We start from the raw sequence: 27,471 nt of genomic DNA, 5'->3' as shown, positions 1-27,471 counted from the left end.
ATGAAAATAAGTAACAAATAAATAATACAAACAATAAATAATAAATTATGTAGGTAACAAATAAATAATACAAACAATAAATAATAAATTATGTAGGTAACAAATAAATAATACAAATAATAAATAATAAATAACAAATAAATAATAAATTATGACGGTAACAAATAAATAATACAAACAATAAATAATAAATTATGTAGGTAACAAATAAATAATACAAACAAATAATTATAATGTAAATTTGGGTATCAAATAAATAATATATTGTTACCTGATCCGAGTAATTTTCCCCACTTCGAATATTATTACTAGCTTGTGCCAAGGCGTCTCTCCACGTACTAAACGATTGGCTAAGTAATTTCCAACGACTGGACATCGATTCTTTGGTTCTTTTCCCACCAATTTTCTCAAGAAAATTGGTATGAATAAGACTCCACATCTCTCGCAACTGCATCTCATTACCCGTAAGTGAACTATGAGTAACTTCAACCCAGCTAGTACACAATGCAACATCTTCAATAAGCGACCAATTCGTACCTGCACCAGTGGTCATTTTGTTGAAAAAAAATGGATTCAAACTTTGAGACAAAGAAAGGAATGTGATTGAAAGTAGTTGAGAAAATATGAAATTGTTGTGTAAGGTAGATGATAATGAGAAGGTATTTATAGAAAAGTAAAAACAATTTTTTTCAGATTTTTCAGATTTTTTTTTGAATTTTTTTGAATTTTTTACAATTTTTTTTTAAATTTCTATTCAATTAATTAATCTCTGCCGTTGGATATAAAAAAATTTGAATTCCAACACTCCAGATTGTGCCACGTGTCATAACGGTAACTTTTCTTAATTTTAAAACTATTTTTTCTTTTATTTTTTTATTTATAAAGAATATTAATATCCACCGTTGATCTCAGATTGAACGGTGGATATTAAATCTGACTTTTTTATTTTTTTTTACCGTTGAGATCGAACGGTCCAAATTAAGTAACCGTTGAGATCTAATGGACCGTGGGAAGCCACGTGGCTTCCCAACGGTAACTGACAAAGGTTTTTTTTTTTTTTGATTTTGTGTCAGCGATGCGCCCCCACGCGCGATTGGGGTGCACGCGCCTGACACAAAAAAAATTTAATATTGCCTGACGCCAGGTTGACGTCAGCGCTGACGTCACATGGCCTCAGGTTCTCGGGTTGGCAATCCCCACGAGCCCGGAGCTCGGACCTCCACTTTCGATTGGGCTAGCCCACGCTGGAGCTGATCCACTGACTCTCGGGCCCTTGTTCTGTCCACTGTCCCCCGAGCTAAAAGCCACGCTGGGCTTGCTCTAAAAAGGGGCTTAAACGCCAGAACTCACACCCTCTGATTCTCTCTGCGCGCTCTTGCTCTGTGTTATCAATGGCGGCGGCTACTTCCTCTTTCTCTCCTGCCCTCTGCCCTGCTCCCCAATCATCGTCAACATCCAAAACCCATGTGGCTCCCTCCAGTTTAGGGTTTTCATCCGCCATCTCCAAGTCTATCAACCCTCTCAGAGCGAAAGCTACCCGCGGCGGTAATAATGTCTCCGGCACTGGCTCAGCTCTCGGAGCTTGCATGGTGTCAATGCCGTCCATTAAGTCCCCTCCTTCTCTCGATTTCGAGACCTCTGTTTTCACCAAAGAGAAGATCAACCTCGCTGGTCACGACGAGGTCTCTCTCTTACTATCTGTCTATTTGTACAAACGCATTCCGATATTGCTCAGTTAATTTACTAATTGAGTTTATGGGTTTTGCTTGGATTTCGATAAATGGGTTTGGGGAAAGAGAATGGGAAGCTCTTTGTACTTATCATTAACTAACAAACAATAGAAAGGTAGGAAATGGAAAGCTAAACAAGGCAGTTAGGTTAGAGGAATGGAAAATGATGGAAAAGTGTTGAGCTGTTCTCCATGTATGCAAATACATGTACATTTTATCTATTTCTTGATATTATATGCATTTATGCATATTACTGATAATGATTGAGAAATGATTTCCATTTGGAGTTTCTTATTGGTGTGTGTGTTGGGTTTGATGCCAACTGCAGTATATTGTGAGAGGAGGAAGGGATCTGTTCCATTTATTGCCCGATGCTTTCAAGGGTATTAAGCAAATTGGTGTTATTGGTTGGGGTTCTCAGGTGAATGAACTTCTCTCATATCTTTTATCTATTTGTTAAATGGTTGTATTTATTGAACATAATGATTAGTATTTGTGTCTGCATTGTTTCTTAGATTTTCGCATCATTTATGTATCCGTACGGTTCCTTGTGAAAACGAAACCAGAAGCACCTGCTTTAAATAATTGGAGATTATCTGTCCTTTTAAACGAGTTGCAGAAAGAAATGCATGACTTATGGGTGTTGATTTCTTTTCTGTTTTCTTTTTTCTCTATGTCAATAGGTTACTTATGGTAATCTGGTATGAGTAAATTTATTTGCTTCAGGATCCTATATTACTAACAAACTGAATCCGAATATGTGTATAAGCTGAGTGTTGTCTCTTCTCAATTTCTCATGGAGCACCATAATTAGGCCGGACGGTTGGAATAATTTGTGAGTTGCACATGGGTTGTTTGACAGACTGACAGTAAGGTACATGAGGTTTTGTTGTAATATTCTACTGCAGAGCATGTGAGAATGTAGAAGTCTAGCTTGCGGACTATGCTCTAACATTGCTTCTTTCAAATAACCTTCTCTTTGGGAACAAGAGAGGGGATGTCTACATATCATAATTCTTTTCCATGCATTTTTCACTGTTGTAAAATGTGAATGTATTTTTCTGTCTCAGTCACTATATGTTATTTGGGTCTTTAACCTATATTCACCTCAGGGACCTGCTCAAGCTCAGAATCTAAGAGATTCTCTAGTTGAAGCAAAGTCTGACATTGTTGTCAAGGTAAATACTTTCCTGTTTACACTCAAAAATGCATTTCATTAAAAAAAAAAAAAAAAAAAAAAAAAAAAAATATAGTTACCGACTTATGTTTTCAGTGTGTTGCGGTTATCTTTTTCTTATACATACATATTATATAACCTGCCGTGACTTTACAGATTGGGCTCAGGAAGGGTTCCCGTTCTTGTGCTGAAGCTCGTGCAGCTGGTTTCACTGAGGAGAATGGGACTTTGGGTGATATATACGAAACAGTTTCAGGCAGTGATCTCGTGTTGCTGCTAATTTCTGATTCTGCGCAGGTCTGTTGATTGCACTTTTGGAAATTTTATTCCTTCTAATATTGGCTGTAACTTGTAGTTGCACAGGTGCTTCTGTTCTGCTAAAATAATTTTTGGTCTGCTAATCCATTTATCATTTTAAATCATCTTTATCTTCTTGTCCCTGGGCACTGACTTGTCGTACTTACTAATAAGTCACTTAGGAAAATAGGTTAAGAAAGACTGAAGTACTGATAATGTGATTACATGGTTATATTTTTTATTTATTTTTCTTTGATGTAATATTGCGGACTGTATCTGCTGAAAGGTGTTGAGATGGTGTTGATAATCAAGTGTTTTTAAGTTCTCTACCATGTGAGTACTTAACATGTCATTTGTTAGCATTAAACCAGAGTGGTATTAGGCTCAGTATGTAGTTGTCATCGCATGGATATCTTCATAATTATGCATGATTTTGTTTGCTGGTTAGAAATTATTTGATTCCGTGCTAATGTAAGTAGAGTTTGCTTGGTGAAGTTTTCCTTTGTTGAGAATCAGGTCATATTACAGAAGTAATCTCTAATGGAATGAAGTCATGGGTGTGTGGGTAAACGAGCCTGTTTTCTGGGTACCCTTAAAAGTATCTTTCTGAAAGGGTTGAACTGTCTCATGTTGCAGGCCGATAATTATGAGAAGGTATTTTCACACATGAAACCAAATAGTATACTTGGTCTTTCCCATGGTTTCCTTCTAGGGCATTTGCAGTCAGTGGGACTTGACTTTCCCAAGAACATCAGTGTAATTGCTGTATGTCCCAAGGGAATGGGTCCATCTGTAAGGAGGCTTTATGTCCAAGGCAAAGAGATAAATGGTGCTGGAATTAATTCCAGTTTTGCGGTCCACCAGGTCAGCTCTCTCTCTCTCTCTCTCTCTCTCTCTCTCTCTCTCTCTCTCTCTCTCTCTCACTACATATTTTCTGGCCTTAATATAACTGATATCCTGGATACTAAATGTTCTGTGTTTGTACAGGATGTTGATGGTAGAGCCACAGATGTGACCCTGGGCTGGTCAGCTGCCCTTGGTTCTCCTTTCACATTTGCCACTACACTAGAGCAGGAATACAAAAGTGACATCTTTGGCGAACGAGGTATGTTGTATTTGCTTCATCGTAACTTTCTCTCTTTTCTTTGCTTATGCTTTGAATCCAGTAAACTTGATATCTCATCTCTTCTTCTTTGCTTTGTAGGCATATTACTTGGTGCTGTTCATGGAATTGTGGAGTCACTATTTAGAAGGTACACCGAGAATGGAATGAGTGAGGATTTGGCTTATAAAAACACTGTTGAATGCATAACTGGAGTTGTGTCAAGGACCATCTCGACTAAGGTACTGCCCACGTATAGATTTCATTATTTGTAGTTTAGATCTGAGTGTTCCTGTGCACATCCGTGCTTGTATATCAATTTAATTATTTTTCCCAACAGGGCATGTTAGAGATTTACAACTCTTTGTCTGAAGATGGCAAAAAGGAATTTGAGGCTGCATATAGTGCCTCATTTTATCCATGCATGGACATCTTGTATGAATGCTATGAAGATGTTGCCAGTGGCAGTGAGATCCGCAGTGTTGTCTTGGCCGGTCGTCGCTTTTACGTATGTTCTCCATCTGTTTTCAATCGGTGAAATCCCTATTTTAATTACATGATTCTCAGTGTCATAGTACTCTGAATACTTTAAGTAAACAAATATTCATGTTATGCAAATTGATAATGAACATGCCCTTGTTTACAGGAGAAGGAGGGTCTGCCTGCATTCCCAATGGGTAAAATTGATCAGACCCGCATGTGGAAAGTCGGTGAGCGTGTCCGATCGACAAGGCCAGCTGGTGATCTAGGCCCATTGCATCCTTTCACTGCTGGTGTTTTTGTTGCCTTAATGATGGCGCAGGTATTAGCCTAACTCTTTAGAATGGGTGAGAACGTAACATTGCAAAAGAAGAGATTACCTTCCAACAAGCAATCGTTCTGAGTTGCTTACAAATGAATGATATTTTCCTTTGGTTCTGATCTCAAAGTTTAGTAGACTATAATGATACATGTTCTCATACTAACTTGCCAAAATTAATAGGGTTTCATTGATTACTTTATATTGACACCAGACTAAGTTAATAATAGCAAGTGTGTGCCTATAAAATATTAGAAAATTGGCAACAAAAGATTGGTATATGAAAATATTTTGATGGTTTTACTTTTTGTCACACTAAGATGCATATCAGCTCTCGACCATATAGTTAAGATTGTGGATTTCATAAAGGGTTATTATTCTGTCAATATATCTAGTCAAAATCATGAAACTTCTACTTCAAATATGTATTTTAAGTTATCATCTTTTAGAGGATCTGTGGTAGAAACGATGAACATTCATACTGAATGTTTCATAATGCAAATTGTAGGTTTCTTTCTATCAATTGAAACTTCAGTTCCTTGGAACATAAATGCTGGGAATTTATTTTATTTTTTCCTAATAAGAAATGAATGATTTTGTTAGTTAACTGGGGATAATTTCTTCTGCATGTGATTTTAACCGCTCTATGAATTTCCAGATCGAAGTCTTGAGGAAGAAAGGACATTCATATTCGGAGATCATTAATGAAAGTGTTATTGAGTCGGTGGATTCTTTGAATCCTTTTATGCATGCTCGGGGAGTTTCTTTCATGGTGGATAACTGTTCAACAACAGCTCGGTTGGGATCGAGGAAATGGGCTCCACGATTTGATTACATCCTTACTCAGCAGGCCTTAGTTTCTGTGGACAATGGTGCACCCATCAACGGAGACCTCATCAGCAACTTCATGTCAGATCCAGTGCATGGAGCCATCAAGTTATGCGCTGAACTGAGACCTACAGTTGACATTTCAGTGCCTGCTGATGCAGACTTTGTGCGACCAGAGTTGCGTCAGAGCAACTAAAACTCAAAGAACCTTCTGCCTGAGCTGGCCTACGAACTTCCATTTGGCTCCATATTTAAGGTGTGCTGTAGTTTTGCCTAGTTTAATCTGTTTTTACTTTACATGTGTACTTCAGCACATTGCAAGTTGTGTTTAACGCTGAATGTTGTATTATGATTTTGCGGGAGTAACAAGTAGCTATACTATTAATAATGTTTGCATTTTTGAGTCCATGTTACTGCGCATGGTGGTTCATTCAAAGGTCTGGTGATTGGTTTATGGATGTAAGTTTCAAAGGGAAAAGAAAGGGCACACACTTATGCATGCCCCTTGAAGCAATGTCTCTGCTTCTGCAATTGTGAAATTGGTGGTTCGTTTGAGTATACAATCTGATACACAATAATATGACTTAAATGGTATGGGACATTGCCACAGTGTCATCCTACCCAACAAAATAAAAGACGCGTGTAAGTTTGTTCACATGTCCTTATTTCATTGGTACAGAACTCTATGTGGCTGTATATCCTGTGCCATGTAAGTTCTCCATCATCACTGATCTCATAACCAATAGTGGAATCACAATGATCGATGGCTAGTCCACATACCCCTTTAAAGACGCCACTTTTATAGGATATGAAATCTTCTCCTCCGGCATCAATGCAATAGATACAAGTTGATTAGCAATAGCCTTGGGAAGGGCCTTCTCATTGCTTCCCGGCAGGTCTTCATGGCCATAGCCAGTTATATCGATGCGTGAGGGGCATGGCTGTTGCAAGTATGGTCAACACCGGTGTTGTAATTTGCCTCAGAGCTAATCTCATGATTTTGATTGATGAGATTCTTGGAAGCAGCTGAGATTCAGGATTTGGTAAAGGAAATGAATTGAAAAGAGCATGCACTATGTATTTAGTTCAAACAGACGAAACCGAATAGGATTTTCACAAGCTGGCAAGCTACTTTTTCTTACAGTCACAATATCGTATAATATTCATACAAATTAACTATACAACGCATATTATATAGTTAATTGTTGATGGTAAAATTATCTAGGCTGTGGGGTAAGAGGCAGCCATAGCAATGCCACAAAGTCCTTCCGCTGCAGCAACATCTCTCTGCATTCTTATGTACCCAGCTTCACCCCATTCTGCACCCCATGAGTTCTTCACTAGCCAATACTTAGTCCCATCCTCACTCACGCCATAACCAACAGCGGTAACACCATGGTCAAGGCTTGTTCCACAGGTTCCGCTAAAGACACCGCTTGAATAGAACTGGAAGTCGGAACCACTAGCATCAATGGCAACAGAAACAGGTTGGTGAGCTACTGCGGCAAGAAGGTCCTTTTCACTGTTTGCAGGGACATCTTCAAAGCCAGTTATCTTGGCTGCATGGCTGGCTTCCTTCTTGGCGTTACATGTACCATCAACGCCTTCGTAGGGGTAATTAGCTTCTGTGCTAATCCCGTGATTTTTTTGGATGAACTGGAAGGCATCGTCCATCAAGCCGCCCTCACATCCTTGGTCTTCACCAGCAGTGTCACAATCAACGAGCTCTTGCTCAGACAAAGAGATCAATGTCCCGGTTGTAAGCTGTGTAATTCCTTCCGTGGCGGCCACCGCTGAAAAAGCCCAGCAACATCCTGTATTTTGATATTGGAATTAAAAGTGGTTAGAATAAGTATCAAATAAAACCAGTTAATATAAATAAATAAAAAATAAGCTAGACGTCTATATAACTACCGCATTGGCCTTGGTCCTTGACGGGGGTTACTGCTCCTTTCTTTCTCCAATCCATTGTTGCTGGTAATGATGCAGTCACATTTTCATATTTGAAAGAAGAAGTCTTCGTGGAGCACTCGTGTCCCTTGAATCCATTTCTTGAGGCTTTGAACTCTTCATTTGTAAGGTCTGCAAATTGATTGACACTTAATCTGTAAGGTTTGTTGGCATCCTTATTAGTAGATTCTATAAACGCCACATTTTCCTTGAATATCTTGAAACGAGTCTCCTTCTCATTAACTTCGTTATATACACGACCATAACGAGTCAACCATTGCTCGTATCTCCCATATATCGATGCATCTTGTAGAGTGCGAGAAGTGGCTCCGGATGACTAGGCCCCCAGCATGAGGATCAAGCTCAAGCACGTATATTTCCACGGCTGCAGGTTAATGAACCCCATGTTAGCTGGCTAGCTAGTGTACTGGAATGAAGCAGCAAAGTTTTGATTAAGTCAATGATATGAGCAGGTAATACTGAAATGGTAGACTGCTTGGGTTTATATACTACTCCATCCAGGTACTACATAATGGCCTCTCGAGCTATCGCCGTGCCCCAAAAATTGATCTGCAATATACGTACGTGCCCTGGAATTTATGTTGATACGGACCTGTAAGATTAATATGTTAAATCTTTAATATAATTTGGGTTTGATGCTTGATGAGTCAATATTATACTATATATTTTACTCTATTCTTGGTTATAGTTTATTGATTATTTTAGTAGAATTTTGATACTTTGTTATGTTTTTTCAATGTAGAATATTCGACTTCCTCTGAGAGCAACTCCAGCGTTGGAGCCCTCCCCCCTGGCAATACACTATTCAATCCACCTAATGAACAGTAACTGCCCTTAATGAACAGTAAGTAGCCCTGGCAATAGAATTTGCATCTCCACCGTTATACTTCAATAGCCCTGGCAATAGGCAATAAAATATTAGTATTTTTTTTATTTATAAAATAATACAAAATAATTTTAATTGTAATATCGGATAAGATTTTTAATCGTTCTCGTTGCGCCACGTGTCATTATCCGAAGTATTATTAAATAATACAAAATAATACAAAATAATACAATTATTGGTGATAGATTTCTGATAAGATTATTAACCAATCACGTCGCGCCACGTGTCATAATCTGTTCACAATCTTTGAGGATAGATTTCCATCAGATTTTTAACGAATGACGGCATGCCATGTGTCATAATCTGTTCACAATCTTTGAGGATAGATTTCCATCAGATTTGTAACGAATGACGGCATGCCACGTGGCATTATGCACAACCTAATCCTTTCTGAATCCTCTATATAATCCACCATCCATCCTCACAAATCTCACACCAAAATTCTCAAGATCTCTATCATTATTCATAGTTTCTGCTTCCTTATTCACAAAAATCTGTATCATTATTCATAGTTTCTGTTTCTTTATTTCAATGTCTTCTTCTTCCTCCTCAAGGATGATGTGGGAATTCAATCAGGAAGAGGAAGAATTGTTTAACGAATCAGAAGCAATGTTCAATCACCAGGGGGTAAGAAATGAGAGGGAAGAGGATGAGGAGCGTCAAATGAGAGATGACGAAGTAAGAAAGGGCAGAGCCTCACATTCCCGTCGAGTCATTCAAGCTGCGGCTCAGATCTGCAGGCCCAGCCATTCCGGAAACCTTGATAGAAGCAGGCAACGACGAGGTATGCAACTCTTGGATGATTATTTTGTTCCTAATAGTGCATTCCCTGATACGTACTTTAGACGTCGTTTTAGAATGAAACGACATTTGTTCAACAAAATCATGATTGCTATTTGCAACCATGATTCTTATATTGTGCAAAAAAAAAGATGCTTTTGGTGCTATGGGTCTACTGCCTGAGCAAAAAATTACTGCCGCCTTACGGATACTTGCATATGGAGCATCTGCAGACCAAGTGGATGAGATAATGAGGATGGGGAAATCAACCATTCTTGAGTCCCTGATGAGGTTTTGCGGAGCAATCGAATCTATCTACACCGCTGAGTACCTCCACAAACCTACACACATGAACTTGGAGCAGCTGTTGAAGAAAGCGGAGATGCGTGGCTTTCCTGGGATGATTGGAAGCATTGATTGTATGCACTGGACGTGGAAAAACTGTCCAAGTGCATGGCAAGGCGCTTACGGGGACAGAAAAGGAGCAAAAAGTATCATTCTGGAGGCGGTGGCATCTTTTGATACATGGATTTGGCACGCCTTTTTCGGGGTCCCGGGAGCTCAAAATGACATCAACGTCCTTGCCCAATCCCCAGTGTTCAACGATGTCCTGCAAGGAAAGGCACCAAAAGTTACGTATGAGGTCAACGGACGTATGTACGACGGGCCATACTACCTAGCTGACGACATCTACCCGCGCTGGTCAACATTTGTCAAAACAGTGCCACGTCCGCGGAGTGCAAAGGAAAAACACTTTGCAAGCTGTCAAGAGGGGTGCAGGAAGGATGTGGAGCGTTGTTTCGGTATCCTCCAAGCTCGTTGGGCGATCATCAAGGGTGCTGCCAGATTGTTTGATGTAGAGGCGCTTCGATCCATCATGATGACGTGCATCATTCTTCACAACATGATTGTGGAAGATGAGTACGATTATGAAGCTGTTGATGAATATGAGCCAGACCCGATGAACAATTCAAGAACACGTATATATTGTGCTCATGACGCCACCGATGAGCCCGTGCAACATGAACCATTACAAAGGGATGAACGTTACAATGAAAGGCTCATTCAACGATATAGACGTCTATATAACTACCGCATTGGCCTTGGTCCTTGACGGGGGTTACTGCTCATTTCTTTCTCCAATCCATAGTTGCTGGTAATGATGCAGTCACATTTTCATATTTGAAAGAAGAAGTCTTCGTGGAGCACTCGTGTCCCTTGAATCCATTTCTTGAGGCTTTGAACTCTTCATTTGTAAGGTCTGCAAATTGATTGACACTTAATCTGTAAGGTTTGATGGCATCCTTATTAGAAGATTCTATAAACGCCACATTTTCCTTGAATATCTTGAAACGAGTTTCCTTCTCATTAACGTCGTTATATACACGACCATAACGAGTCAACCATTGCTCGTATCTCCCATATATCGATGCATCTTGTAGAGTGCGAGAAGTGGCTCCGGATGACCAGGCCCCCAGCATGAGGATCAAGCTCAAGCACGTATATTTCCATGGCTGCAGGTTAATGAACCCCGTGTTAGCTGGCTAGCTAGTGTACTGGAATGAAGCAACAAAGTTTTGATTAAGTAAATGATATGAGCAGGTAATACTGAAACGGTAGATTGCTTGGGTTTATATACTACTCCATCCAGGTACTACATAATGGCCTCTCGAGCTATCGCCGTGCCCCAAAAATTGATCTGCAATATACGTACGTGCCCTGGAATTTATGTTGATACGGACCTGTAAGATTAATATGTTAATCTTTAATATAATTTGGGTTTGATGCTTGATGTGTCCATATTATACTATATATTTCACTATATTCTTGGTTAAAGTTTATTGGTTATTTTAGTAGAATTTTGATACTTTGTTATGTTTTTTCAATGTAGAATATTCAACTTCCTCTTAAGCAAAAAGTGATCAAATGGATGAATTTTGGAATGATTCCAATTGGAGGATGTTCATGAGTCTTTCGACATGATTGTGTCAAAATTCCAGATTGACGTTTCTGGATATTTTGGAGGTCAAGTCATTGTAGTTTATGTCAATGATATGAACCTCATCGGGACTCCCCCAGAGCTTGAGGAAATTACTGCACACTTGAAATTGGAATTTGAGATAAAGGATCTTGGGAAAACTCGATAGTGTCTCAGCCTGGAGATCAAGCATTGTCCGGATGGAATCCTAGTACATCAATCGAACTACACCCAAAAGGTGTTGCGATATTTTAATGAGGATAAAGCAAAGCCTTCAAGTACACCCATGGTCGTTCGGACTCTAGATGCTAAACGAGATCCCTTTCGTCCAAAGGAGGACGAGGAAGAGATTTTGGAACCCGAAGTTCCTTACCTAAGTGCAATTGTGGCTTTATTGTACTTGGCTCAATGCACTAGACCCGACATCTCCTTTGTTGTTAATCTTTTGGCAAGATACAACAACGTGCCCACACGTAGGCATTGGAATGGTGTTAAAGACATTTTTCGCTACCTTAAGGGTATGATGGATTTGGGCTTGTTCTATACTCGCGAATCTTCGAGTGTTGCCTCCCCTTATAGTCCTTAGATTGATTCTCGCCTTGTTGGTTACGCAGATGCTGGATATTTGTCTGACCCACATAGGGCACATTCTCAAACGGGCTATGTCTTTATCGTTGGAGACACCGCTATATCTTGGAGGTCTACCAAGCATACGCTAGTTGCGACTTCGTCGAACCATGTTGAGATTCTCGCCCTGCATGAAGCATTGCATGAATGCTTTTGGTTGAGAGAAGTTATGGAACATATTTGAAGCACTAGTGGTCTTACATCAGTCGTTGACCTTCCTATGATGATCTTTGAAAACAATGCAGCATGTATCGAGCAGTTAAAGAAAGGATACATCAAGGGAGACAACACCAAGCTCATAGAGCTGAAGTTCTTTTACTCACACCAGCAACAACAGCAGCATTAGAACATTGAATTCAAGCAAATCCATTCCCAGGACAACTTGACCGATCTCTTCACCAAGTCATTACCCAAGTCTACTTTTCAAAAGCTCGTCCAAGAATCGTTATGCATAAATTATCTGAGTTGAATCACTTGTAGTTCTCTTATTTAGAAGTTATGTCTAACTTAGGGGGAGTATCTAGAAGCATACTTACTTGATCTTAATGTACTCTTTTTCCTATGATTAAGAGCATTTTTCCGATTGGGTTTTTGCTACCTAATGAGGTTTTAATGAGGCATCCATCCTGGGATGATCATTCTTCGTTGAGTTAACTACTTTCGTCCTGTTTGATGCTTGTTTTAGACATTATGCATACTTCTCACTTTTCACTTTAGTCTATGGATTTTCTCCATACCATTGGGTTTTACCATAGCGAGGCTTTGTAAGTTTTACTACAAATGCATACTTTCTTAAATTTGAGACTTGCGTTCACCCGTTGTGCTGATGACTTCATCAACTATTCTACCTTATCTAATGAAAGATCTGATGCGATATAAAGGGAATAGTCGACAGTGCTCGAAGTCAGGCCATTGCGAATAACAAATTGAAGCGATAAAATCATAGCAAGGAATCCTAACTAGGTAGCTATTCTATCATGTACGTAAACAAAGAATTGATAACACAATTCAGTGATGTTACGGTCATTAAAAAATTACTCCATAATGGCAAGATTGTTGTAAAACGGAAAAGCTTGTGATGAAATAAAAATGATTTGATTAGAGCATCCACAATAGACTCTACAAAGTACAAATGTGGAGAGCCAAAATTGTGACTTCACAAAAATTGGTGGATTTATCTTGTGGATTGGTATTCATCTTTAACACACTGCATTCTAAGTTCAAACTCTCTCCGTCCTTATAATTTAGACGAATTTGAATGCCCTAGTGTACGGTTGCCCAAAATCCGTCTTGAATATTGCTATTGCTGGGATTCTTTAAATGATAAGAATAAACCGTCACACTGATCGGACCGGAATGATTTTATTAGCTGTTAACAGTTTATTAAAAAGCATGCATGGACAGCTGTTTACCATTTTGATAGGAAATTCTACGCTTTTACGATATAAAGTTCAATAGAATGGCTAGTTCTTACAGCCAAAATACATAGATCATACAAGTATTTGACACATTGGAGTTTCTTAGATCTCATGGTACCAACAACGCATAAATATAGTAGGCATATTGATTTATTGTTGATGGTAAAATTAACTAAGCTGTGGGGTAAGAGGCAGCCATAGCAATGCCACAAAGTCCTTCCGCCGCAGCAACATCTCTCTGCATTCTTATGTACCCAGCTTCACCCCATTCTGCACCCCATGAGTTCTTCACTAGCCAATACTTGGTCCCATCCTCGCTCACGCCATAACCAACAGTGGTAACACCATGGTCAAGGCTTGTTCCACAGGTCCCGGTAAAGACACCACTTGAATAGAACTGGAAGTCAGAACCACTAGCATCAATGGCAACAGAAACAGGTTGGTGAGCTACTGCGGTAAGAAGGGCCTTTTCACTGTTTGCAGGGACATCTTCAAAGCCAGTTATCTTGGCTGCACGGCTGGCTTCCTTCTTGGCGTTACATGTACCATCAACACCGTCGTAAGGGTAATTAGCTTCTGTGCTAATCCCGCGATTTTGTTGGATGAACTGGAAGGCATCATCCATCAAGCCGCCCTCACATCCTTGGTCTTCACCAGCGGTGTCACAATCAACGAGCTCTTGCTCAGACAAAGAGATCAATTTCCCAGTTGTAAGCTGTGTAATTCCTTCCGTGGCGGCCACTGCTGAAAAAGCCCAACAGCACCCTGTATTTTGATATTGGATCTAAAAGTAGTTAGAACAAGTATCAAACAAAACCATTTAATATGAATAAATAAAAAATAAGCTAGACGTTTATATAACTACCGCATTGGCCTTGGTCCTTGATGGGGGTTACTGCTCCTTTCTTTCTCCAATCCATTGTTGCTGGTAATGATGCAGTCAAATTTTCATATTTGAAAGAAGTCTTCGTGGAGCACTCGTGTCCCTTGAATCCATTTCTTGAGGTTTTGAACTCTTCATTTGTAAGGTCTGCAAATTGATTGACACTTAATCTGTAAGGTTTGTTGGCATCCTTATTAGAAGATTCTATAAACGCCACATTTTCCTTGAATATCTTGAAACGAGTCTCCTTCTCATTAACGTCGTTATATACGCGACCATAACGAGTCAACCATTGCTCGTATCTCCCGTACATCCATGCATCTTGTAGAGTGCGAGAAGTGGCTCCGGATGACCAGGCCCCCAGCATGAGGATCAAGCTCAAGCACATATATTTCCACGGCAGCAGGTTAATGAACCCCATGCTAGCTAGCTAGCTAGTGTACTGGAATGAAGCAGCTAAGTTTTGTTTAAGTAAATGATATGAGCAGGTAATACTGAAATGGTACGCTGCTTGGATTTATATACTAGTCCATCCAGGTACTACATAATGGCTCTCGATGGAGCTATCGCCGTGCACCAAAAATTGATTTGCAATATACGTATACGTGCCCTAGAATTTATGTTGATATGGACCTGTAAGATTATATGTTAACTTTAATATAATTTGGGTTTGACGCTAAACCTTTATCTTTTCGTGCGGTAATGGGTCCTTAAGTAAACAACGAGGGATAATACTAATACAATTAATTATGTCTCATAATTCAGAAGGCGTTCATTACGGTTTTGTAATCTTCGAAGTTTCAAAATTTCTGATGTATGGAAAACCCTAGCATAGATTATTTTATTGCTCAATTGGTTCGTGCATTGTTTCGAATTAATTTTTTACTCACTTGTAAAAAAATTTAAAAATCATGAAATTTTTTCGAAATGGTAATACTTATTAAATTTTGGTTGAAAACTGTATTGATTTATTTTGCTTAAACCAATATTTTGCTTGGTCATCAATTCTGATTATGATGATAATTGTCTTTTAAGACAAAATTGGAAAGTGGCATTAGTTTACTAATTGATCATTTTGGCCCCTATTATATAATTGAATAACCATGTTTTCTTTTTCAAGAACTCTATTGTTCAATGTCAATAATGACATACTTTTGTATCTGATTTAATCTTTTGAGAATCATTGAATATCCAACAAAACAGTTATTTAATACTGTTCTAAGGGATTATTTTGAAAAAAAAAAAATCAGAATTCTAATTTATATGGTGAATACTTTTGTCCCAATGGGAATTTCAGGAAATCACTCACCAATTATAAATTAGTATTATAGCAAATCATAAAGTACTTCTAACATATTTTCATTTGGCCAAAGCTATTGAAGCTATATGTATTTTGTGTATTTTATGTTTTGGCTAGCTATGCACGTATTTTCTTTCCATGATTAGTTTCTGCCCAAAGGTGTAACAATCACGCAATTTGGAGTTGGTTCGATCCTCCATAACTCGACTACTTCCATGATGAATCTTGCAGAATCGAGAATGAGTAGGTAAATTTGCCAATCTTTTGCCTTAATTTTCTCTAAGTTCTAAATTGGATTAATGTCACATCTCAGCCCGGGATGTGGTGGGGGCCCGGCCAGCACAACTCGACTCGGAGTCCTAGTGGACATTCTGGTCAGGGTGTGTCAATTAAAATTATTGTTGAAAAATTGATGTTATTGAGATATCTAAGTGTTTATTTTAATCGACTTTGTTTTAGAATTAAAACATAAATTTTGAGTTTGGATTCTCTTATTAGGTTTCATTTTAATTTATGACCTAATCTTTGACACATATGTGAGTCTTCTCTCATACACTAAAATAAAATAAAATTTGTAGTCATTACATAAGTTTTTGTTTATGGAACTTTTTAATTCTAACCTACTTAAAAAAAAAAAAAAATTATGTATTTGATCTTTATTGATTCAACTAGCCTATATTTTGTTATATGAAAACCACTTTCTCTAGTGTTTAAACTTGCAATTTTGAGTGTTTGCCCAAGTGGGAGATATAATGTATTATGGGCTTCACACTCATCAATTTTGCATGCTTTTAATGGTCATGATTTTGGTAGATAAAACGTACATCATCATACTTGTTTATATTTTATTTGTTATATATGCAACTAATCTTGCAAGAAATTCAAGAAGGGTTAATGAGTATATTCCGCTCAAAAATGTTTTGCTTATTAATTCTTGTTTGTTGTTCAAGAAATTGGACTTGTGATTTATATGTTATTGATGGATAATTAACCTGCTCAAAAGTGTTTTCTTATTCAGTCCAACTATAAATCAGTGAACAGTTAAACATGGAATTGACAAGATTGTATATACTTCATCTGCTCAAAAGTGTTGAAACTATATATGTTTGCCCTTGTATTTTATGTTTTAGCTGTGAAAACCTAATATAATAAAATTATGTCCAAAAATGATTATGGAATTATATGTTTTTGTTGCAATCAAAAAAACGTTCCGTTGAAGTTTTCTGTTTTTGTCAAATTTTAGATGAATAAAACTGACCATATGATTTTGTATATGTTTTTAGCCACTCACTTCCTCGCAATATCTGACATAGAGATATAGTCAGAAAATTTAGTAGTTGATGTTGAATTCTCAATACTTTTAAATCCTTGATTAATGCTTGATCAGTGGGAGCTTTTAAGAGGTATGTGTGACACACCCCGACCAAAATCAAGGCGTACTGGCCATCACATGAGGATGACGTAGCCACGTACACAATGTGGAAGCAAAAATAATAATAAAAATGTGAATAAATAAAAACCAACTACTAGCAATCTAGCTAAGAAAAGGTGCTAGTGCGAGATTAAGTGTGAAATACACAACCAGAGCATAAGTAGCCTAAGTGCAGTCTAGCAGGACAAATACTAATTATACAACACCCAAAGGTGACCATGCAATGGTGATAATTTGTCAGAGCTGTTGTGGATTCCTCGCAAGCCATAAAAAAACACTCCTAACTAGAACCTAGAGGCGCGCAAAACAGAAAGTGTGAGTGGCCAAAAACAAAGCTTTTCAAAATCATTTCATTTCTTGAAAGTTCTAATCCCTTGCCGTAAAACCTGTATAATTTCTCAGAAAATAGAATATATATATCTAAACCACAACTATGCTCAGAATAGAAAAATTCACCAATATGCCATGCCAAATATCTCAACATAAAAATATGTAAGCCATGTGATATAAATCAATGCAAATGATATGTCAGTTGGAGTCACCTAACGTGACTTGTACGATTGAATCTATAGCTCATCCATCTAGCTGGAGTCACCTAACGTGACCTGTACGACTCAAATCCACATCTCAACAAATATACCTGCACACGAGTTGGAACCACCTAAAGTGGTATGTACGACAGGACTGTGTATAAATAAATACGCTCAAGTGCTACGATCACGTGAAGACTGTGCGAATAATCACGGGTCACCTACGAGTCGGAACCACGTAAAGTGGTCTGTACGACAGGACTATGCACCTAACTTGGATCCAAGATGAGCGTATGGTGCAGGAGGTGAACATCACGTGAAGGATTGTGCCTTAACTCTGGGCGAAAGCACTAACACCGGGGTGCAGGTTTATGAGTTCTCAACACATCTCACATAATCATCAATTTACATAAACAATCTACAACTCACCTGGTACTTACCTAAGCGTCTCACATAATCATAAATTTACATAAACAATCTACAACTCACCTGGTACTTACCTGAGTGTCCACCGCGTCAAATCACAATATGCACATATTGTACAAATTTATAGTCTAAGCATAAATCAATAGGCATGGCATGTCAAATATAAATTCATTTAAATCGATTTTCTGGGAAAAATCACAAGTATATAGGTATATACGGAAAACCAAAAGCCCACTCACTGGTATGTGGAAGGGTCTCACCTATATGCAAAACAACTATATAAATGTTAATTTAAAGCACATAAACAAAACTAGCTAATAACTTCTCATACATTGCTTAAACAGGGTGTTTGAATATACCAATGTGATTTACTTAACACCACGAACATCCTCATATTTTTAGAAAAAAATATCCGACCACCCACGCACCGACCACGAGCAGGCACGTACTTGGCACATGTACGGAAACCCTAACAGCGTTAGGGAATATTCCGTCCAAAAATAGAATATACTGTTATATATACCTGATGCCGTTAGTACATTCCATCAAAGTTGACGGAATATTCTCCTTCTCCTTCCTTGGTTTGCCGGAGTCCGGTGCTAGTCGCCGATGCGTCGCCGGTTTCTGGAAAAACTTTAAAGCTTGATAACTTACTCAGTTCAACACCAAAATTCATAAAATTTGTACCAAAATGAAGCTCTCAATTAGGAGAACATGATCTTACCACTTTGGAGTTTGAAACAAACGAAATCTCGCTAGGGAAACCTTGAACACTCCGGCAACCACTACAACTCGATGAACTCGAGCTTCCCAACATCCAAAACACTTCAAAATTCTTCTCCGAGCTTCATGAAGATGTTCTAAAGTTCCCTAAAAGCTTAAAACTCTCTGAAAACTTCACGATCATGTTTACATGAACGATGCACCAAATCAGGAATTCTGGTTTCAAAGGTTTCCGAGGGTTTCACGTCCAACCACCACCACCATTCGACTCCTAAGCCTGCAAAGAGTCCAAAAACACCATTCACGACTTGATCCACGATGTTTGAAAGGGTTTTGAGGGTTGTCCGTACAAGTTGTACAAAAATGGCAAGAAAATCCGAATGTGGAGGAGAGTGAGAGGGTCAACGGGATTGGATGTGTGTGTGTGAGTGTTCCAGATGGCAGCCAACCAAAAACAAATAAAACAAACCTAATTCTAAGTTCCTAATTGGTTCCAAAAATATTAGGGACTTAGCATATTGGTCCACAACCAAAACTTAAATCACACAACGCCATAAACGTTCAAGGTTACTTTAGTAATTTCACACCATCGATAAAAATATTTCAGGACGGGCTATCACAATGTGCGTTTATGAGATTTTTTTTTTACTCTTTTAATCGGTGGGAGTTTAAAATTGCTTTTGTATTATTGAATTGAAGTGTTAGTGGAAAATGGTTTAATAGTAAAATTTTATTCATAAATCTTGATAAGAGAGTAATTTTGTAACAGTATATTGTATTTGCATCTTCTCTTATTTTTATGTTTTAATTGACAGAAAATATGAGCCATGCTTGCATAAGGCTCAGTTCAGGAGTTGAATTTTGTTTATCAACCTATAACTTTTAAATTCTGTCAAATAACACAGTGCTTATGGTGTAGGTACTTGTAATCATAAAGTGCACATGTAGAAGAGATTACATATTGCATTTATGATTCAATATTCGAAGCTATAAGTGATAGGTCGTTAAAGGTTTAATTGCAGCTTTCAGGAACTTGTGATCACCTTAGTCTTAGCCTATGTAATATCATTCTTCTTGGACACTCAAGTGGAAGAATGTAAGATGTGAGTGTCAAGAAGAATGAGTTCTTGTTCTCGACAAACTGATAGCTCAGTGTATGAGTTATCATGTTGAGAAAATTCCGATCCTACTTGGCTAAGATTAAGAGTCCTAATAACATGCAATTATATTTAAGTAACCTATTATCAAGATTTGACAAGAGTTCAATACCTATGAGGACTATACCGAAACCCTAATCAGTTTGGAATATCCAAGGTATCAGTTAATATGCCTGATATCAAGGAGTATGGATATATATAGGGAGGTCCCTGCACTCACAATATTATCCTATCTCGTGCTAAAAACCCTATTTGATAGCAACGACTCTCGGCTGCTTGAGTGTAGAAGACTCCTTTTGAAACCCTAGCAGTCATGGCGTCTTCTTCCTCTGCTTTGAAAGATAAGTTTATTTCCCTTAATTGTTTGATTGGTTTATTGTAATGATTTATATTTTATCTATGATCCTAGTAACTTGTTTTTCAATTACCTCTTACACAAAGTCCTTCCGCCGCATCAACATCTCTCTGCATTCTTATGTACCCAGCTTCACCCCATTCTGCACCCCATGAGTTCTTCACTAGCCAATACTTAGTCCCATCCTCAGTCACGCCATAACCAACAGCGGTAACACAATGGTCAAGGCTCGTTCCACAGGTTCCCGTAAAGACACCACTTGAATAGAATTGGAAGTCGGAACCACTAGCATCAATGGCAACAGAAACAGGTTGATGAGCTACTGCGGAAAGAAGGGCCTTTTCAAAGCCAGTTATCTTGGCTGCACGACTGGCTTCCTTCTTGGCGTGACATATACCATCAACACCATCGTAGTGGTAATTGGCTTCTGTGCTAACCCGCGATTCTGTTGGATGAACTAGAAGGCATCGTCCATCAAGCCGCCCTCACATCCTTGGTCTTCACCAGCGGTGTTACAATCAACGAGCTCTTGCTCAGACAAAGACATCAATTTCCCAGTTGTAAGCTGTGTAATTCCTTCCGTGGCCGCCACTGCTGAAAAAGCCCAACAACATCCTGTATTTTCATATTGGAATTAAAAGTTAGAATAAGTATCAAACAAAAACATTTAACATAAATAAATAAAAAAATAAGCTAGACGTTTATATAAGTACCGCATTGGCCTAGGTCCTTGACGGGGGTTACTCCTTTCTTTCTCCAATCCATTGTTGCTGGTAATGATGCAGTCACATTTTCATATTTGAAAGAAGTTGTCTTCGTGGAGCACTGGTGTCCCTTGAATCCATTTCTTGATGCTTTGAACTCTTCATTTGTAAGGTCTGCAAATTGATTGACACTTAATTTGCAAGGTTTGTTTGCATCCTTATTAGAAGATTCTATAAATGCCACATTTTCCTTGAATATATTGAAATGAGTCTCCTTCTCATTAATTAATGTCGTTATATACACGACCATAATGAGCCAACCATTGCTCATATCTCCCGTACATCGATGCATCTTGTGGGGTGCGAGAAGTGGCTCCGGATGACCACGACCCCAGCATAAGGATCAAGCTCAAGCACACATATCTCCACGTCTGCAGGTTAATGACCCCATGTTAGCTAGCTAACTAGCTAGTGTACCGGAATGAAGCAGCTAAGTTTTGATTAAGTAAATGAAATGAGCAGGTAATACTGAAATGGTAAACTGCTAGGGAATTTATATACTAGTCCATCCAGGTCCTACATAATGGCCTATAAAGCTATATATCGCCGTGCCCCAACATTGGTCTGCAATGTACGTGCCCTAGAACTTATGTTGACATGGACCTGTAAGATTAATATGTTAATCTTTAATATAATTTGGGTTTGATGCTAAACCTTTATCTTTTTGTGCGGTAATGGGTCCTTAGTTAAACAACGAGGGATAATACTAATACACTTAATTATGTCTTATAATTCAGAAGGCGTTGGTTACGGTTTTGTAATCTTTGAAGTTCCAAAATTTCTGATGTATGGAAAACCCTAGCTTAGATTATTTTATTCCGCAATTGGTTCGTGCATTGTTGCTGATCAAATTCTGTATGGAAAAGAATATATAAGGGGCGCCACAACCGACTCCTCTAATACTTCAATTCACATTCCTCAGTTATATTTTGGTGTTGAAGTCACATTTGAAAGTTTGAGCGTGATAGTCTCACTTATTCTTCCATATTATAACATGTATGTGTTTGGCTAGAGTTTATACTTTTAATGGTTCATTTTAGATCTGATATTTGTGTCGTGTTTCTCGTGTTCATGTCATACCTGATAGCTTAACGGGTTGTGTCATGTAACATCCGTTAAAATAAACGAGTCATATGACCCAAACTAGAATCGACCCGTTAATATTATCAGGTAATATGACCCGACCCATTACCCGTTAAGAAAAATATATTTAAATCAATAAATAATGAAAATGAAAAACATAATTCGACCCAAAAAAATGTAAAACATAGTACTAAATTAGTATATACATATTTGTCTTTCAAGTTTAGATACCTCAGAATAAAAGCCTAATGAAAAAACATTTGTGCATATTACAAAATACAAATGTTCAAAGATATGCAAAATGAATAGAGTTGTGTTTCAAGGTTGAGGAACCTTGCATGTTTTTTACCATAAAATCCTTCAATTTTCATCAACCACCAAGGGAAATGGTATTGGAACTTTAGCTTAAAATATTGTCTTCAAGGTTATATTGACAATGTTTTCTCTAAGGTTTTCCATAATCCATAAATTATAGATCTAAATTTAACCGTTGATTATCATTTATATTTACGCTCCATTCTTTTCACCAATTTTTTTTTTTTTTTTTTGGATTTTCTTTTTTGAAAACATGATCTCTTAGAGGATGCATGAAGATGAATAGTTTGGATCATTGATATTACATTCAAAATTTTACCATTAGTGAAAATATAGCTCGGAGTTTATAAAGTCTCTAGAAACTATATAACATCAACCCATATTTTAGTTAACCATAAATATCAGAATGTCATATCAACGATTCAAACTGTTCATTTTTCTACATCCACTAACAGATCACTTTTCAAATAAGAAAATCTGAAAAATGAAATTCGGTGAGTAGAATAAAGTGTAAACGACAATGGACGGTTAAATTTAAATCTAAGTTTATGACTATGGTATCAAATTTCGGAGTTGACCCCTTCACGAAAGTTGTAAAGCTTGTCATTACGAGTGATTGTAAATTTTTTTTTACATTTTTCACACTTCTACAATAATTATTATTAATTTTATTAATTTTACACTCAAATAAAAAACACTATTTATGAGATTTTGAGGGTTTTAAAAATTTGAACGACAATGTAACCATCGTCTAAGCGTAGAAGGTGCAATCACGAGTGTTTATATATGCTTTCATATTTTTCAGACTTATACATTAATGATTATGAATTTTACTTATTTTGAACTCCATGGTTTTAAAATTTCAAACGACGATGTACACATCCCAAAGCATAGATGAAGCAATTACGAGCATTTGTCTTTTTTTTTTTTCACATTTTTTTGCACTTAAAAATTAATTATTATAATTTTTTTAATATGTTTGTTATTTTTAAATTACTTGATATTTTTATTGTTAATGTGTTTTATAATTTTTTAACACTCTTTTCCTATAGTATACTATAAAAATAAATAAATAAATAAAACTTAATTTTTAAACTTTATATCTATTGTTTTATAGTAAGTTTTTTTAGTAGTTTAAAAAAATTAAAATCATTAAAATAACTTTTTTCTTATCGTGTCAAAACAGTTACCCGCGTGTCACTCTCGTACACCTGTTAAGGACCCGTTATTAACAAGCTCTTATCGTGTGATCCGATAACGACCCGATTAGTTATCGTGTTTACTCGAAACGCATTATTTTTGTATCCTTTACATATCGTGTTAACGGGTCGTGTTAGAAATTGTCAAGTCTAGTTCATTTGATAAACAATTCGTTTTCATTTTTTATTTTCACATCTTTTTTAAATTGAAAACTAAAAGCATATTTGGCAACTACTTTAAATACTAAAAACCAAATAGCGAAAGCTACCCTTTTTTAAGTTTTAAAAATTCTGAAGTTTAGTTTATTGGTTTTTTTTAGTTTCTATTTTATGTTTTTGAAAGTATTTGGTAGACATACTTTAAAAGACTAAACACTTAAATGGTTACCAAATCGACAATTAATGTACATGACATATATACACCAAAAGCTCTTGGGGCATCAGGAAACACGTTCCTTAAAGAGAAATAAAAGCAGTACACTTAGTTTACAAATACTTGCATAACAACGAATCTTAACTATGGGGGTATTCTCCCCAGCGGCGACCGGGAAGAGACATTTTCGGAATGAATAAGAACAAGTGATACTTGTATAGTCCCTTGGTGAGAATGTTAGATGGGTAATCGACAGATGGTATATAATGAACTTGATGAGAACTCAATTGGATCCGCTCACAAACAAAATGATAATCAGACTTAATGTGTTTAGTGTGGGCATAGATGAACAAATTGGCAGTCACGTAAGTGTTGCTTAGGTTATCAGAATACATAATAATGACATAAACTAGGGAAAATCAAAGAAGACAAAACAGGGTCTAAGAACAAACACGAGCACGACATTTCTCGAACAAATGAAAATGATATAATTAGAGCATCTACAATAGACTCTACAAATGTGGAGACCAAAATTTGTTACTTCACAACATTTTACAGAATCATGTGGACACCGGATTCAATGGACTTACCTTAACTGTCATTGGCACAATCACACTCGACGTAACGAGCCCTCCAATTGTCTCCTTGCAGACCATCCTGATCGTTAAAGAAACATCTGCCCATAATGGAATATTGGGCCGACCTTGGCTAGTGAAAATTAGAGTTGTGACCTCGATCGAGTTTCAGAAAATCTGATTTTGCATCCCAAGAGGAGTAGTAGCAAAGATCAAGGGTGACCAGGCCATGTCTTGGTGATGCACTGTACAAGTTCTCAAGGAGTCGAAAAAGAACTCTTTCGCCTCAACGATAGCAGCTGAAGTGCAGAAAGACGATTCTACCTCCACCAAATAGCAATCACAGTAGATGGGTCAAGAAGATGGCGTCAAGGTTGACAATGCCATGGCAGATGAATCAGGATGAAAACCCGAGGAGGATGCAAAGTACATCATTTTTTACCCCCACTAGTCGAAAAAGACGGCTAGGATTGGTTCACGTCTAAGCCCGACGGAGAATGATGAACTCACAGTTTTCCTTAGGGAAAACCATGAAGTCTTCGCATGGTCACCCTCTGACATGCTTGGCATTGATCCAATGATAGCTTGCCATAAGCTGCACATCAACCCTGCTGCCAAACCTGTGATCCAAAAAAGGCGACATTTCGCATAAGAACAAGTAGCGACTATTGAGGTGGAGATCGACAAGCTACTAAAGGCCGAATTCATTATGGAAGTGGCACACTCAACATGGCTGGCCAACGTTATGCTAGTGATGAAAAAAGAGAATGGCAAATGGAAAGTATATGTGGATTACACCAACCTTAACAAGGCATGCCCTAAAGACAACTATCCAGTTTTCCAAATCGACCTGTTCGTTGACTCAACATCTAGGAAACAGCTACACGGTCATGCTCTTTGGCCTCAAGAACGCATGAGCTATTTACCCTCGACTCGTCAACATGATGTTCAAGAAGCGAATTGGAGTAACCATGGAAGTCTACGACGACGATATCATGGTGAAAGGCAACCAGCAGCCAGACCACATTGGCAATTGGCAGAGACTTTTGACATCTTTCGAGAGTACAAAATGAAGTTTAACCCAGCCAAGTGCACATTTGGAGTCCCCTCAGGCCGGTTCTTAGGGTATCTTATAACCCAGCGAGGAATAGAAGCTCATCCCAAGACTCTGAAAGAGATCCAAAGTCTGATTAGATAAGCAGCTGCACTCAATCATTTCCTCTTGCAATCCACCGACCAATGTGCCTTTCTTAAATGAGATCAAGAAGGTGTAGAAAGACAAATGGGACAACGAGTGTGAGAAAGCATTTCAGGGTCTAAAGCAGTACCTGACATCACCTCCACTACTATTTAAGCCGGAAGCAGAAGAGAACTTGTACATCTATCTGGCGGTATTAGAGGTAGCAATGAGCTCAGCCCTTATACGAGAAGAGTTGGGGGCCTAACTGCCTGGATTATACACATCCAACTCTGCTCGATGCGAAAACCAGATACCAGAAGATTCAGCAGTTCTACCTAAGAGACATACTCCTCAGAAAAGTCTTCATAACTGCCCACCGAGAAGGCTCTAAAATGATGTCTCCCATATGGGAAAGACTGTACAAAATCATCCGAGTAGGCGGAAGTGCAGCTACACCCTCACCACTATAAGCGATAAGGAGATCGAGAAGCAATGGAATGCCTACAACATGATAAAGTACATGTGTGACCTCCCATCATTCCTTGGACCTTGTTTAAGACAAATAAAGTTCGAAGACTCAAGCAGCTTGATGAACAAGACCTCACATGCCGAGGATTATTAGTTATTATGCTATTTCTCCCTACAAGCAAAGTTAATACATAATGAGGCTTTTTTAGCCAAAATGGTCCCTGAGATTTCCATAACACATCACTTTGGTCCCTAATATTGAAAATCAATAGAAATGGTCCCTGAGATTGTCCACCATCCATTATTTTGGTCATTCCGTTAAAAACTCCGTTAAGTGTCCCAGAGCTATTGGCCAGAAGTTTGGGTAATTTTTAAAGCTTTGTAACTCAATCGTTTCTTAACCAAATTCGACCCATAATATATCAATATGAAGATAGGAAAATGTAGAACAAGATTATAGCTATTTGGAAGCCCAATGGTTGCTAGAGATGGCCAGAAAATAGCCTGAAAGGTGACTGGTCTGTGAAAAAAATGGAAAACTTGCCAGAAACTGGGTAAACTTTAAACATTCATAACTTCTTCAATACTCAACAAAATCGAGTGATTGAAAAACAAAAATCATACTTCTCAATGAGACGAAGAGAATGGTACCTTTCTCGATGGCTAATTTGCCATGGTTTGGCAGGAAAACAGCTCAAAAGTGGTTGTCTTGGTCTTAAGTTAGCCAATTTCAAGCCGTTTTTCAGCCAAACCATGGTGATTTAGCCATAAAAAAATTACCATTCTCATCGCCTCGTCGAGAAGTATGATTTTTGTTTTTGAATCACTACATTTCGCTGAGTATTAAAGAAGTTATGAACGTTTAAATTTACCCAGTTTCCAGCGAGTTTTCCAGTTTTCCTGCTTACCAGTCACCTTTCAGGCTATTTTTCAGCCATTTCTGACAACCATTGGGCTTCCAAATAGGTATAATCTTGCTCTACATTTTCCTATCTTCATTTTGATATTTATGGGTCGAATTTGGTTAAGAAACGATTGAGTTATGAAGCTTTGAAAATTGCCAAAACTTTCGGCCAAGAGCTCTAGGACACTTAACGGAGTTTTTAACTGAATAA

At 37.9% G+C, this 27,471-nt stretch overlaps 3 protein-coding genes and 2 pseudogenes across 3 annotated transcripts; 2 read left to right on the top strand and 3 right to left on the bottom strand.

The window, feature by feature from the left end:
- The first annotated feature begins 1,344 nt into the window (after positions 1-1,344).
- On the top strand, positions 1,345-6,341 carry LOC137738954 (ketol-acid reductoisomerase, chloroplastic-like). Its single transcript, XM_068478423.1, has 10 exons — positions 1,345-1,682; positions 2,059-2,151; positions 2,843-2,908; positions 3,064-3,204; positions 3,841-4,068; positions 4,192-4,309; positions 4,409-4,548; positions 4,647-4,814; positions 4,953-5,108; positions 5,764-6,341. The coding sequence occupies exons 1-10, from the start codon at positions 1,392-1,394 to the stop codon at positions 6,127-6,129; spliced, it is 1,767 nt and encodes a 588-aa protein (XP_068334524.1). The 5' UTR covers positions 1,345-1,391; the 3' UTR covers positions 6,130-6,341.
- Positions 6,342-7,154: 813 nt separating this feature from the next.
- LOC137741160 (senescence-specific cysteine protease SAG39-like) lies at positions 7,155-8,289 on the bottom strand (annotated as a pseudogene).
- Positions 8,290-11,834: 3,545 nt separating this feature from the next.
- On the top strand, positions 11,835-12,521 carry LOC137740703 (secreted RxLR effector protein 161-like). The gene is made up of 3 exons (XM_068480533.1): positions 11,835-12,066; positions 12,163-12,247; positions 12,362-12,521. The coding sequence occupies exons 1-3, from the start codon at positions 11,835-11,837 to the stop codon at positions 12,519-12,521; spliced, it is 477 nt and encodes a 158-aa protein (XP_068336634.1).
- Positions 12,522-13,765: 1,244 nt separating this feature from the next.
- LOC137741147 (senescence-specific cysteine protease SAG39-like) lies at positions 13,766-14,897 on the bottom strand. The gene is made up of 2 exons (XM_068480949.1): positions 14,459-14,897; positions 13,766-14,358 (listed from the first exon to the last, which is right to left on the bottom strand). The coding sequence occupies exons 1-2, from the start codon at positions 14,895-14,897 to the stop codon at positions 13,766-13,768; spliced, it is 1,032 nt and encodes a 343-aa protein (XP_068337050.1).
- Positions 14,898-20,464: 5,567 nt separating this feature from the next.
- LOC137740702 (senescence-specific cysteine protease SAG39-like) lies at positions 20,465-21,555 on the bottom strand (annotated as a pseudogene).
- Positions 21,556-27,471: the final 5,916 nt, after the last annotated feature.

The sequence above is a fragment of the Pyrus communis genome, chromosome 7 (assembly GCF_963583255.1).
Source record: "Pyrus communis chromosome 7, drPyrComm1.1, whole genome shotgun sequence".
NCBI classification, from domain to species: Eukaryota; Viridiplantae; Streptophyta; class Magnoliopsida; order Rosales; family Rosaceae; genus Pyrus; species Pyrus communis.
This window is presented reverse-complemented; position numbering and strand designations above follow the sequence as displayed.

What these genes read in the sequence shown, in the direction of transcription:
- LOC137738954 (XM_068478423.1), top strand. Translation starts at nt 1,392, where the DNA reads ATGGCGGCGGCTACTTCCTCTTTCTCTCCTGCCCTCTGCCCTGCTCCC. An exon ending in ACCTCGCTGGTCACGACGAG is followed by an intron (nt 1,683 to 2,058) that starts GTCTCTCTCTTA and finishes TGCCAACTGCAG; the next exon opens with TATATTGTGAGAGGAGGAAG. An exon ending in TAATTTCTGATTCTGCGCAG is followed by an intron (nt 3,205 to 3,840) that starts GTCTGTTGATTG and finishes CTCATGTTGCAG; the next exon opens with GCCGATAATTATGAGAAGGT.
- LOC137740703 (XM_068480533.1), top strand. Translation starts at nt 11,835, where the DNA reads ATGGTCGTTCGGACTCTAGATGCTAAACGAGATCCCTTTCGTCCAAAG. An exon ending in CATTTTTCGCTACCTTAAGG is followed by an intron (nt 12,067 to 12,162) that starts GTATGATGGATT and finishes TTGGTTACGCAG; the next exon opens with ATGCTGGATATTTGTCTGAC. An exon ending in GACACCGCTATATCTTGGAG is followed by an intron (nt 12,248 to 12,361) that starts GTCTACCAAGCA and finishes ACATATTTGAAG; the next exon opens with CACTAGTGGTCTTACATCAG.
- LOC137741147 (XM_068480949.1), bottom strand. Translation starts at nt 14,897, where the DNA reads ATGGGGTTCATTAACCTGCTGCCGTGGAAATATATGTGCTTGAGCTTG. An exon ending in CAAGGACCAAGGCCAATGCG is followed by an intron (nt 14,359 to 14,458) that starts GTAGTTATATAA and finishes ATCAAAATACAG; the next exon opens with GGTGCTGTTGGGCTTTTTCA.